This window comes from Mesoplodon mirus, assembly GCF_964341445.2.
Source record: "Mesoplodon mirus genome assembly, chromosome: 19".
NCBI lineage: Eukaryota > Metazoa > Chordata > Mammalia > Artiodactyla > Ziphiidae > Mesoplodon > Mesoplodon mirus.
The window spans coordinates 27203981-27217158 of NC_138995.1; the positions used below are offsets into that span (position 1 = coordinate 27203981).

General features: G+C 46.0%; 2 protein-coding genes across 2 annotated transcripts in view; one reads left to right on the top strand and one right to left on the bottom strand.

Moving 5' to 3' along the window:
* Nucleotides 1-255: 255 nt before the first annotated feature.
* PRSS54 (serine protease 54) lies at nt 256-12587 on the top strand (the record flags this gene model as incomplete). The annotated part of the gene is given in 7 exon segments (XM_082606641.1): nt 256-291; nt 293-341; nt 484-585; nt 2702-2877; nt 7374-7628; nt 8225-8356; nt 12042-12587. Coding segments are annotated over 7 exon segments (1296 nt in total).
* A 394-nt stretch (nt 12588-12981) lies between these two features.
* The window catches only part of CFAP263 (cilia and flagella associated protein 263), a 49882-nt gene continuing 49685 nt past the window's right edge, over nt 12982-13178 (bottom strand). The window contains exon 9 of the mRNA XM_082607403.1: nt 12982-13115. Within this exon, the coding sequence (XP_082463529.1) occupies nt 12987-13115 (129 nt within the window). The 3' untranslated portion in view covers nt 12982-12986. The remainder of the gene's footprint in view (nt 13116-13178) is intronic.

Consider the following 13178-nt stretch of genomic DNA (forward strand, 5'->3'; position numbering starts at 1 on the left):
GACTGGCGTGGCCACCTTCTCTTGCTGGGCCTTCTTACACGTCTCTGGCTGAAGAGTGGGGCTGGGCAGCTGGTCCCTGCCTCTTTACGGCACAGACCCAAAAAGTAGGGATGTGACAGGTCTGTTTCCCACGTCTTGGAAATTTTGTCAGTGGAAAGGAAAAGAGGCAGGGACTCTGACGCTGGGGGGAAATCACCACCTCGGGGAGGAGAGGAAAAGCCCATGCGTTTGGCTGTTCTGTGTTCACAGCTGCCCATGGTGTCTGCTGCGGCTCACTCTGGGGATGGCAGCAATGAGAGGGACGTTCTTGGTGCTGTTCTACATCTCCCATGCTTCTGCCAGTGAGTGTGCTTCTCTCTTCCTTCCCAACTTTAGCTGATTGTGTGACATGGCAGGGGGAATCATCCCGGAAGAGGAAATGGTCCTTAATGTCCAGAGAGGGACTCAGGGTGTAGGTGACTCAGGGCATTTTGTTCTGGGCAGCTTGCGTTGGTGGTGGGAACCAGGGAGAGAGTGGGACGTGGGGCGTGGACGTAGGCAACTGTGGCTTCAGCAGCCTGATGTCAGGCCTAGTCCTTGGTGAGAGTACGGTTAGGGAGACAGGCCTTAGGCTATGGAGAGGCCCCCTGCGCAGAGGGTCTTGGCATGAGGCCTGCCTCCCCTCTCACAGCCCTGCCCTGCTCTTCCGGGGGTACATTCCCTGCGTCCGTCAGGTGGCGGACATCCTTCCTGAGCCGGGGTGGGGGTCCGAGGTGCGTCTTACGCACTTGGGAACCGGGCCTTCCCTGTGTTTCTACTTCAGTATTGTTCCGATGAAGCCCTTTATCCTTAAACCTTATTGTTACCTCTAAACTGACCTCCAATGGCAGGGCCCGGCCTGGGAACAGGGAGGTGCCTGAGAGGCTGCCTGGCCTCAGTTGGCAGAAGTGGCAGCTGCAGTCCCCTCCCCGACCCCCAGGTTGTCCAGGACTAAAATTCTGGCCGGGAAAGGGGAGATGGAGGGGGGCACCTGACTAAAGCAGGCTCTGCCCCACCTTCTGCCACCCCAGCTGGCTCTCTCCTGTCTTCCTGGAGTTAGATGGGGGACAGGAGAGGCTTCCTGTGCACGCACACACGCATACACACACCAAAAGGACTGCCCCACTTTCCAGGCCTCCTCCATCTCCTTGCAGCCCAAGGAGACAAAACACAGACAGGGCCCCTCTCCTCTCTTAAAAAGCCTCAGGCAAGGGACCCGGGGCAAACATTTCATCTCTGAGGCAGATTTCCTCATTATATCCTGGCTGTTCAAGAGTTTTATAAGGACAAATGAATCAGCCAGCTAGAGCTTTGAAAAAGCAAAAATCATCACAAACCTGTAGGTTCTTCGTGGGTTAGGAAGAGTTGGTTAGTGCCTCGTTCACCACAGATTGCCAATGTCCTGTGAAAAAAAACCGTAATTCTTATCTTTGGTGATCCTGAAGCACTTGGTGGCCTTACAGACATCATCTTGCTAACAACCAGCTCTTGTCACTGTTTCAACAAAGACTCCAAGTGTCAACTCATAGAGATGTTTGATCACATGATGCCCTAGCGTGGAGAGGTCTGCTGTGGTCCTTTAAAGACTATACTGAATGTTCAGTCAATTTCAGCATCATGGTTTGGAAACTCTCTGTCATTGATGCTCACCTAAGAGGGTCACCTCCTGGGGGAAGCCCTCCCAGACTTCATGTTCTGGGCAGAATCCGTACCCCCTCCTCTGTATACTCCGGGCACTGTCCCTTGTGTCACAAGTCTCTCTGAATGCTGTCACTCTCCAATGTGTCTGTCTCCCTTGTGCACTGTGACCTCCTCTGGGGTGGGGACAGGATCCTGAAATCCTTCCCTACCAGCCCAGCCCCTAACTCAGCAGGGCTGCGTGTGCGGTTGGATGAATGGCTGAAAAAGAAGCCACCAATGACCTGACTTTTTCAGCTGGTGCTACCCACCATGTGACATACAGAACCCAGGGCCACCAATTTAGAAAAAAGCACTGGGTACTCATGCAGTGGCTACCAGAGCAGTGGTTTACATGGGGAAAAGATGGAATTGTCCACTGGGCTTAGCATTATCAGTCATGGGGACACAACACCCCTCTTGTGAGAGGCATGTGTTATCCCACCTCTCATAAAAGGAAACTGAGGCCCAGACAGAGGAGTGCCTCTCCCCAAGTCTCAACACATAGGGGCCAACTAGACATGGGACACTGTGTCCAGGGACTTCCTGAAACACTAGTGGTTCTCAACCTCAAGTACACATTCGAATCTATCCTGGGGAGCTTTTGGAAAACATCAATGCCCAGGCCTCATCTCCAGGGGTCTGGATGGGGCCGGGCAGCAGGCAGATGAAATGTTCAGTCAGCTTGAGAATCCCTATACTCCACTCTGCATAGGCGAGGATGAGATGGGCACCCTTGGTCCACTAAGGAGGCCGGGCACGGGGACTCATCGGGACAGGGCACATGGACTAGGGAGGGAGACCCACCAAGGGTCTTTTATGGGGAAGAAGACCCACTAGGAAAATAAACGTGGGTGGTAGAGTTAGTGGTGACCAAGATAGAGAGCCAGAAAAAGTGGGGAACCAGCAGAAGTGTGAGCGGGTCTTGGGGTCTGGTGCGGTGGCGGCAGCCCCAGGCCTCCAGCTCCTTGCCCCAGTAGTGAGGCCCCTGCACAACCCCCTGCAGCTTGCGGCATCCAGAAAAGCAACATTGTGGAAACTTCTGAGGAGGGTTTGGTCGAAGACGAGGAGTTCCCGTGGGTGGTGTCGCTGCAGGATGTCCAGTACACCCACCTGGCTTTCGGCAGCATCCTCAGTGAGTTCTGGATCCTCAGCATCGCATCCGCCTTTCAAAACAGGCCAGTACCCCTCCTTTGGAGTCTACGCGGCTCACCGAGGCAGAGTGGGGGGGTTTTGTTTCCTGCTCAGCTTGGGGAGGCCTGGAAGGTGGATGCCCAGTGACAGGGCAACAGGGCTTTTTACCAGCGCAGTGCTCGCTGTGAGTTTGGGGCTCCTGAAGTCACCAGTTGCCAAGGTTGGCACAGTCTGTGTCTCCTCTGCTGTGAGGACTGCCAGCTGCACAACTGCAAAGTGAAACGATTGTTTCTCCATCTTCTACAGGGAGGATATTTGTTCCCATTTTATTACAATCACAAAGGCACTCTTTTTTTTTAGACACTTTTTAAAAAAAATTTTTTTAAACATCTGTATTGGAGAGGCACTGACTCTTGATACTAAAGGTCCCTATTGCTTATCTTGTTAAGTGAATTGATAGGAGCCCTTACCTTAACACACTTACCTCAGGCCTTAACAATGTGACTGCCACAAATACATGCACGTAGAGAAAAGACTTGAAGGAAATACACCAACACTTGAAGAGTGCCCATCTCTGGATGCTCAGAATGCATGTGATTTGTTTTCTTCTTTGAACTTCTCTGTATTCTCCAAATTTTTTACAATAAATGGGCATTCTCTTAAACCAGAAAAAGAAAAAAAGCCTATACATGCTATTAAAGGAATAACTTTTTTTGGTAAAACATCTCACTTTCTGACCCAATGATTTGACTTTTGGGCATCAACATTAAGGAAATAATTTCAACCACTGGAAAAGTTTTATGCACAAAGTTGTTCATAGGATGATTAATTACACACAAAACACTGGAAGTGTAATGTCTGATTATCATGGATAAGTAAATTATGATATAGTTACTATTTTATAGTTTATAATACATTATATATGATACATAGTATATAACTTCTATATATAATTACATATAGATCTATCTATTCAATATATTATATAGATATATATTATATGTGATATACACTATATATAGTATATATTATACAGTATATAATATATACTATATATAGTATACATACTATATTATTTTATAATTTATAATTATAATTTATAAATATATAGTATATTATATAATTTATAATATATATATTATATATTATATACTATTTATACATTATATATTATATATACACATATAGAGTATGGGGGGGAGAGAATATAATTACTATAACTGGCCAAATACATTATAGTGTAAACCCTTGATGAGATATTGTGCAATTGCTGAATTTTTTTTAATTGTTGAATTTTTTAACATATGATTTGTATTTTTTAATTAAAAATACATGTATTTAAATGAAAATACATGTAATACTGTGATGTTCATGAGGAATCAAAGGGTGTGTAATGAAAATCAGCTCCTTCCCTTCCCTGCCCTTCAGTCATCATTTCCCTCCCTTGAGCCATTTCTGTCACCAGTTTCTTGGGTGTTCTTCCTGAAACACTCCATGCACTCATGGATATCTACATACCTATAGGTCTATCTATATTGACTCTTATATCTATTGACAGAGAGAGAATTTTCTTTCTCCCCTGTATTAATCTGCTGGGGCTGCCACAATGAAATACTACAGACAGGGTGGCTTAGACAATAGAAATTTATTTCTTACCATTCCAGAGGCCTGGAAGTCCAAGATCAAGGTGTCAGCAGGGTTGGTTTCTCCTAAGGACTCACTCCTTGGCATGTGGATGGCCACCTTCTCCTTGTGTTCTCCCATGGCCTTTCCTCTGTGTGCACACATTCTTGCTGTCTCTTCTTCTTATAAGGACACCAGTCCTGTTGGATTAGGGCCCCACCCTATGGACTCATTTAACCTTAATTACCTCCTTAAAAGCCCTATCTCCAAACACATTCACACTGGGGGTTAGGGCTTCACCTATGAATATGGGGGGACACAATTCAGTTCATAACACCCACCAATACAACTAGTAACACACCATATACATTATTCCACTCTTAGCTTTTTTCACTCTGTCATGAATGTTGGGTGATCCTTTCCTATCGATACATAGAAAGTTACTATTATATGCATCAGTTAGCTGCCCAGTATCCCATATGGATGTACCATAACTATACAGTCCTCTAATAATGGAAATTTGGGTTGTTTCCAATCTTTCACTAGTAGCAAAAAATGCTGCAGTAGATATACTTGTACACACATTATTTCACATACATGGAAGTATATTGTTGCACGAATAACCTAAGAGTGGAAAAACTGGACTGAATCTTGATAGCTGTTGCCAACCATCCCTCCAGAGAGGTTCTGTTTTCTATGTAGTGTTTTCATTACTGCTATTTTCTATCTGGTCTGCTGTTTTGGGTTTGATTTCCTCTCTGACTCTGGGTTTTATTAAAGACCATTTAAAAATATCCAGGTAATAGGGTGTTTTGTCTTGTATTTTAACATGATTTAAGTTTGAGTTAGACTGCATGGTGATCTATTAAGGAATTTGTTGATGTTATCTTTGTGGTCTACTATGTGGTCCATATGAATATTTTCCACAAGTAAATTAAAGAGCTCATTTTCTGTCCTTGGAGTACAATTTAATATATAAAATTAGGGCAGGGAGTCTACTTGATCTATCCTAGGCTGACTGAGGTGAATTACAAATTTCTGGCTTTTCCTCCTCCTATTTCCTGGAATTTAATTCATGAACATTTTATCACTTGCTGCAGATATTTATAAATGAACTCTTCACTGTAGACTGAATTCCTTATCATCATGAAAAGCCTTTCTTGTCTTGTTGCATGCTCTTCTGCTCTGGTGTTCAGAATGAAGCTCCTGCTTTTTGTTTTTATTTTAGACTGTTCTGTTTTTATTGCTTGCTGTTTTTCGTTTCATTATATGGCTTTGTTTTGTATGTCTCTTCTGACAAATTTGGCAAGTTTGAACTTGTGTTCTCGTGGTCATCTTAGAATTATAATTTCATGGAAGACACACAAATCTTCTGTTTCTCTCTGGATAGTCCTCTCTAGATTCTACTGTGGCTGATGCCAGAATTCCTGTCTTTTCACTTCTTTCCTCGTTCTTCATGACCACCCAATTTTAATAGCTTATTTATGTACTTTAATGTTTACCTTGATTCATATATATATTTGTACACCCTTGTTATTTCATATATTAACTATAAATAAATAATAGTTTAGATTCCCATAAAAGATGAGAAAATTGGTGTATATACCTACCTCTGCTGGTTTACATCACTACTCCAATCCATAACTTTAAAAGTTTCTCTTTTGTTTTAATTTTAGACCCATATTATAACGAATTCCACACTTACTGACCGTCGCTTTGCTGGATTTTTTCCATTCAACACTAGAATTGGCTAAAATTTGTCTTCAAGTAGTTTCTTTTCTTTTTTTTTTTTTTGGCCACGTTGCACAGCATGTGGGATCTTAGTTCCCCGACCAGGAATTGAACGTGTGCCCACTGCAGTGGAAGTGCAGAGTCCTAACTACTGGACCGCCAGGGAAGTCCCTCCAAGTAGTTTCTTAAAGGGCTCCCAAGAACCATATTTCCTCGAGTTTTACATATTCAGAAATGTTGTGCTGCCCTTAAATCTGAACGACCACTTAAGTGTAGAATTCATGGATCATGCCTGCTTCCGTTTGAAGACTTAACAGGCATTCTCATCCCCACCGCACCTCAGCTTCTGGTATTAAATCTTGCTGTGGAGAAGTCTGAAGCCATTCTGAATTTTTCCTCTGTAGGTGGGAGATCACACATCCTAGTATTCCCCAGGAGAGGCCTGGTTTACACCTGTTATCCTATTGTTAGCATCCCCTTTCACTCTCACAAGTTCCCCAGCTTAGACAATAAATTAGAGGACAAACTTAAGATGAATTAATCTGTTTTGTGTGGATGCCCAAGGATTCCTTCTTTGTCACTGAAGTCCAGCAACTTTACTAGCCATGCTGGATCTCTCCCTTTTGCCCCGCCAGACCCACTCTCTACTCTTTTCCATTCTGCTGGGTGCCAGGAGGCTGACCTGTGTGGGTTACACCAATGGGCGCTCTTGCCTTCTGGGTTCCAGTTGGGTTTGGCCAAAGGGAGCACTGGCAAGAGATCAGAGGGAGGAAGGAAGTGAGGTCAGGTATTCCCCTGACAGGTACTGCAGACTGGATGCCTCCTCCAGCCAAGGGACCCACTCCCCATAGCTCTGTCTGACCACTCCCTCCCACCAACACCCTATTGTTACCTCAGCAGAAAGCTGCATATGCCACCCGGAACCCAGCATACTGCACTAGTCTCTGTGATTTCCCTATGTCCTGCGAGACCTTTGTAAAGAGTCCCTTTATTAAACTTTCCTCAGTTTACCTTATTTGAGTGTGTCATCTGTTTCCGGCTGGGAGCTGACAAGGGTATGTCTCAGTGTTGAGCATTCTGTATTGATTTTTCCCTATGATACGGAGTACGCTTCCACACTGTAGACACAAGTCTTATTTCTGGAAAACTTTCTTGGCTTCTCAAGATTACCTTGCTCTCTCTCCAGGAAGGACGCTGTTGCTATAGTTGGTATAGCTAAGATGGATGCAAAACTGATTGCTCACGAAGAATATCCAGTCAACACCATCATCATCCATGAGGACTTTGATAATAAAACAATGAAAAATAACATAGCCCTCCTGAAGACAGACACGGCGATGCAGTTCAATAACCTGGTCCGGCCCATCTGCTTCCTCGGCAGAAAGTTGCATATGCCACCAGCCTTGCAGAACTGCTGGGTGGCAGGATGGAATCCCACATCTGCAGTTAATGCCTTTCTTCTCCTAGAGGAGGCTGTGTGTGTGCTAGCAGTGGGGGTGACTGGGATGAACCATTCTAGGGCTTAGCTCAATAATTCAGGTGGCCTGAGGTTCTAGAGTTGGGCTGGAACCTTCACTTAATCCATCAAGATTCCCAGTGCTTGCCCTCTTGAGACCATTCTTACATCTGGTCCTTTTTCTTCTATTCCAACACCAAAATTGGAAGTACATGGGCAGCAAGCAGCCTGAAATGAGTGCAAGGTTACCAAGGGGCCAGGGGACATTATTCCCTGAACCAGAGCTGACAGTCCTCTTGTCTGAGCCATCCTTGTTTTCTTTGATTTTTGGGAAACAAACAAGGAAATGCATTCATTCTCTGTAGATGTGGAGGAAGGGTGAACATTTTCTCTGCCTATTTTCCATTCAAGTTCAAAGCAAAGGTAGTTTTCAGTAAAAACTGAGACACAGGTTCGGATTTCTGTGAGGAAAAGGGGGTTTATCAGAACATTTCCTACTCACTCCCATCTGGATATGTGAATTGTAGTTGCGTTGACTCGGGGGATGTCTTCTTGTGAATAATTCTCGGGCTCTCTGTTGTCCAGACAGGAAATCACATGACGATGAGTATCCTGAGGAAAATCTCCGTGAAGGACATTGACTTGTGTCCCTTAAACAAAATCGAGAAAACAGGATGTGGCAATCACATAGAGATGGAAACTGATGCCGTCTGCTTGGTAAGAATGCAGTGGAACAGAAGCTACAGGCTGAGAGTAAGCAGTGGTCACTTCATGGGGGAGCCTCAGGACTCCCCCTCGCTGGATTGTGAGCTCTGTGAGGGCAGGGACTGTCACCTGGGATTCATGGACGTCTCCAGGGCGAACAGCACTTGGCAGGTAGCAAGTGCTCAATGACAATCTGCCAAATGGACTAAGCAGTCACCGTTTTCAGTGTGACATGACTAAGCATGGCTAAGTCACATGCTTTTTCATTAGCTAAAAGTTTGAAAGAGTGAGTCCAAACCACACATGCAGATATATGCTGCGCACGCCTACAGCGCGGGCTCGCTGTATTCGGCTTCTTTGGAACCCAGCCTGATGCTATTGTTCATCAATTCCTGGGTTTCCCTGTGAGAAGCCCTGCCCTCTAGCTGACTGTGGGCTGTCCAGATGTGGCTGTCCTACTGCCACAGGGAACTGTGCAGCATTCACAAACACCTGTCTAGGCCCCCTCATATCTGTATCTGGAAAAAGTGTGGCTTACCAGGGCCACACAGTTCATAAACCTTAAAGGCGAGAACGCAGGTCTGCCACATTTCCAGGCAGAGTTTCCCTCCTCTCCTCTAAAATCGTCTAAGACACTCATCAACCACTTTTCTCGAAGTAACCTTCAGGATTCCCTAATGGGGCAATTTTTTTTTTCCAGAGGATCTAGGGAAAGTTTTTTAGAGAAAAGGGAAAAAATACATATGTGCGGACAATTCTTTCTCAAAGTCATTTTATTGCAAAAGCATGAGGGACTGCCTTTCATCAGGAAATAAGTTTGCCCTTCTAAAGCTGGTTCAACATTTATCAAGTGCTTACATTGTCCTGGGCTCTCTTCCAGGTGGACGATTGTAGAAGCTTCTTAAATTAGAGAATGTGTTAAAATACAGTAGAAGACGTAGCTACTTAACAAAATCCTGCCATCAGCCACTCCATCGACCTAGTACCACACTTCATCAAATCCAGGATGCTGTCAGGTGCAGAATGCACCATTATTTTATGTAACACTGAGAAAGTAAAAACGCTGCCACTGAAACTCTGGAATCCACTGATTAAAAGACACATCCCGGGCTTCCCTGGTGGCACAGTGGTTGAGAATCTGCCTGCTAATGCAGGGGACATGGGTTCAAGCCCTGGTCTGGGAGGATCCCACATGCCACGGAGCAACTAGGCCCATGAGCCACAACTACTGAGCCTGTGCGTCTGGAGCCTGTGCTCCGCAACAAGAGAGGCCGTGATAGTGAGAGGCCCGCGCACCGCGATGAAGAGTGGCCCCCACTTGCCACAACTAGAGAAAGCCCTCGCACAGAAATGAAGACCCAACACAGCAAAAATAAAATAAATAAATAAACTCCTACCCCAACATCTAAAAAAAAAAAAAGACACATCCCATTTCAAAGATGCTAATTTTTAAGAGCATCTTAAATTCACTGGAATATGATAAGCTGCTTACCCTCTAAATGATCACCTCTTTAAACCATCCACAAAGGTCAGATTGGTTTTTAACTGTAGCACACCTGTGGACAGTCCTTTGTATTTTAAGAGAATTGTGCTTGCAAAAAAAAAAAAAAAAGGTGCCTTGTCTACCTAGGATCCTTCCTAGGAAATGTGTTCTAGTGTCCAGAGGTCCTCAAAGCCACACTTCTCACATGTAGAATAAGCTACCCAGGTTCAGTGTCTGCCCTAATGGGTCCTCAGAAACCCAGCAAAAGTAGAATTGCTCTGAACTCACCCCTCCTTTTTTCCCACAACGGTTAGGGCTTTTGCTGGATGTCAAGGCTGAGGATCACGCAATGAAAGGGGGTCACTCCCCTGGGAGATGAGGTGGTGCTGGAGCGCCTGGTGCTTTTTGCCTCCATTGCTTGAGCTTCAGAAGTCTCGGCCTTACACGTCATGGGGAAGAGAAACAGAGTGTATTCTACACCCAAGTGGAACAGCAACTTGTAAAACTACACAATAGCCAGGGATGTTGACCGCACAGTCATTTGTCAAAACTATTTGTCCTGAATGGCATTCTTTTTCTTCCTCAAGCTGTAAAAGCACAGTTAAAACAAATTGGGAGTGGAACTGGTGAACGGAGGGGAGCCCACTCCATCCTTGGCCAGAGAGCCTCTGTGCCCCAGGAAGACACAATGAGGTGCAGATGAGAGCCAGTTCACCAGTCCCAGGAGGACCAGCCAGAGCTCAGGGATGAAATCACCCTCTGCTGTTTGGCAGCATGGGATGCAAACAGTAGAATGTGAAAAACTGAAAAAATCAAGAGTTCCACACTCAAGCACCCCCTTCCATCTAATGAGAAGCACAGAGCAAAGTATGGAATGTCATCCTCGTGCGTGTGCAGCTGTGGGACAACCAGGGCATTATGGCAGCCTTGCAGAGCATGCCTCCCATGGCCCTGCTTGCAGAAGTGTTCTTTGCTTCTCCCATTTGCCTGCATTTCTGTTCTGGTGTGGCCTCCTCAGAAAAAGGAGGGTTTAGTGAAAGAGGCTGCATGTGTGTAGAAACCCAAGAAAGCTCAAACACCCAGGCCTGGGAATGGGCAAGGGCTGAGGTGACCACTGTTTTGCCTCTTGAATTCTCACTGTTGAGTCTGTTCAGATTGTTTCCCATTGTCAGCTGCAAGCCCCCTCCCTCCATGCCTCAGTCCACAAAGTGAGAACAAACTGTGATCACCCAGCCTGTCTCACCTGGCAGGTCACATAGGTCAAAGGTGGCTGGCCAGCCTTTGATGATAAACTCCCTCTTGGACCAAGATGGACCACAGGCTGGTGCTGGGGGGCAGGTATTCCTTTAAGAGGAGGCCCAGGGGCGGGGGGTAGGGTGGAGCACAGGTAAGGTAAATTATACCTAGTAGCTGTCTTGTTGCTTTTCCCACATTTCTCAGTTTTTCACGTTAAAAATGATGGCCTTTTCTGCACACCAGGGTAATAGCAGCTAACTGTTTACTGAGTGCATCCCGTATGTCAGGCCCTGTGCCAGGAGCTCTGCCGGTGTTACAGGCACTAACCGTGTCCCCACTTTAGCTCAGAGAATTAGCTAACCTGCTAGGGTCACATGTCCAGCCAAGTGTGCCGGGCTTCCACCCACTCACCTGAAGGGAGACAAGGTCTGTGTGGCAGAACTCCTGGGGCCCAGAGGACTGCTCCTGAGAGGTGCACTGGCAGGCAGCTGCCAGGTTGGAAAAGCTGTGAACCCAGCCCGGCAGCGTGTGCTTCCTGCAAGTCTGACTGATCCTAGCAGGACTGTGGGTAGGTGCAAGCAGCTTGAACGAAGGATGGAAACAAAATAGGAAAGAGAAGGAAAAACGGGAGCATTCCAGGCCAGAAAGGAACAAAATAACATTTGAGGAGTGAGAAACCAAAAGAGAGGGAGGATTTATTCAAAGGACTGGAAAGGGGCAAGAAAATGAAATGGGATCCAGGAAGCTACAGGCAAACTGCAGGAGCCTACAAATAATTTGTATAATGAAAGGAAAAGTCATCTTGTTGGAATTTGTGGTGAAGGTGGCCTAGATTGGAAATATTATCCTATAACTTACCCCATTTCCAGTGAGAACCAGTGTAAAACTTTTCTAGAACAGATAGTAAATTGCACAGGGACATATTAAAAAAGAAAACAAGTTTTTCTAAGACCTGAAGCTTTCTGTCCTTCGTCACAGGGGGACCCAGGAAACCCAATGATGTGTGAGCTGAAGGAATTGAATCTGTGGGTGCTGAGAGGAATCCTGTCTCAAGGTGGTGAGAAATGCCCTGGCCTGTTCCTGTACATCAAGGTGGAAGACTACAGCAACTGGATCACGTCCAAGACCAATAAGACCAGCCCTCCCCTGTCTTCCTTCCACCACTGGGAAAACCCGATTCCTTTCCCCAGCCACTCATCACGTGATGTTGTGACACAGAAAAAACATGCTGGGCTGAGCCAGGTTGGATGGTCCCAACCACACTTCCAAGGACAAAAAAGGGCCACCATGCATTCATGGTCACAAATGGCAAATGGCACGCCAGTGAGTCTAGACTTTAGGGAAAAGGGTCTGAGGGAGTCAGACAAGTCTGAGGTGGCAACCCAACCCATGTACTATGACTACTACGGTGGGGAGGTTGGGGAGGGCAGGTCTCTATCAGGCCAGAACAGGTTACATCAGCCCCAAGAAATTACCTTATTTTTCTTTGTGCTTGTTTTCTGTGGTAATGATATCTTAGTCTAGGAGCTAACCTTCCAAACAGAAGAGTAAGCTCAGAATGTTGAGTGCCAGGCATTCACCACGCTGCTTTGGTGTCTCTTTTTGAGAGTTGCACAGTTGGGTTGCCATGGACAGGCCCACAGTACAGACTCGGCTGGCTCTCCCTCCTCTGCCCCACTCCCACATGCGGGAAGGTCATTCTCATGTGTGCTTGTGAACTAAATGTGAGCTAACAAGTGTCAAACCATTAGAGTGCCCCGTGGTTCTTTCAGTATTTATGGTTCCCAGAGCCAGGCTGTGAAAACACTCCCCGGGGGCCGATGTGGCCTGGGAGGTGACCAGCAGCCTGGCTGGAGAATTGGGGACACCAGCCAGCACAGGGAACAGTGAGAGGACCCCATGACTAGAGAGGAGCTGATTACTTTAATGGATCACTTTTTGGTCGACAGCCGTCGCCTCCCTCTGGCTATTTCCCAGGGGGCAAATTGCCTGCAACTGTTCATTGGTGATTTTCATTTTATTCCAAGCCTTGTGGTAGCCTTTTAAGGACATCTGCAAAAAGGAGAAAGGGGGAGGAGGGAGAAGGTCATTTGGGACAAACGGATTGTGCCTATT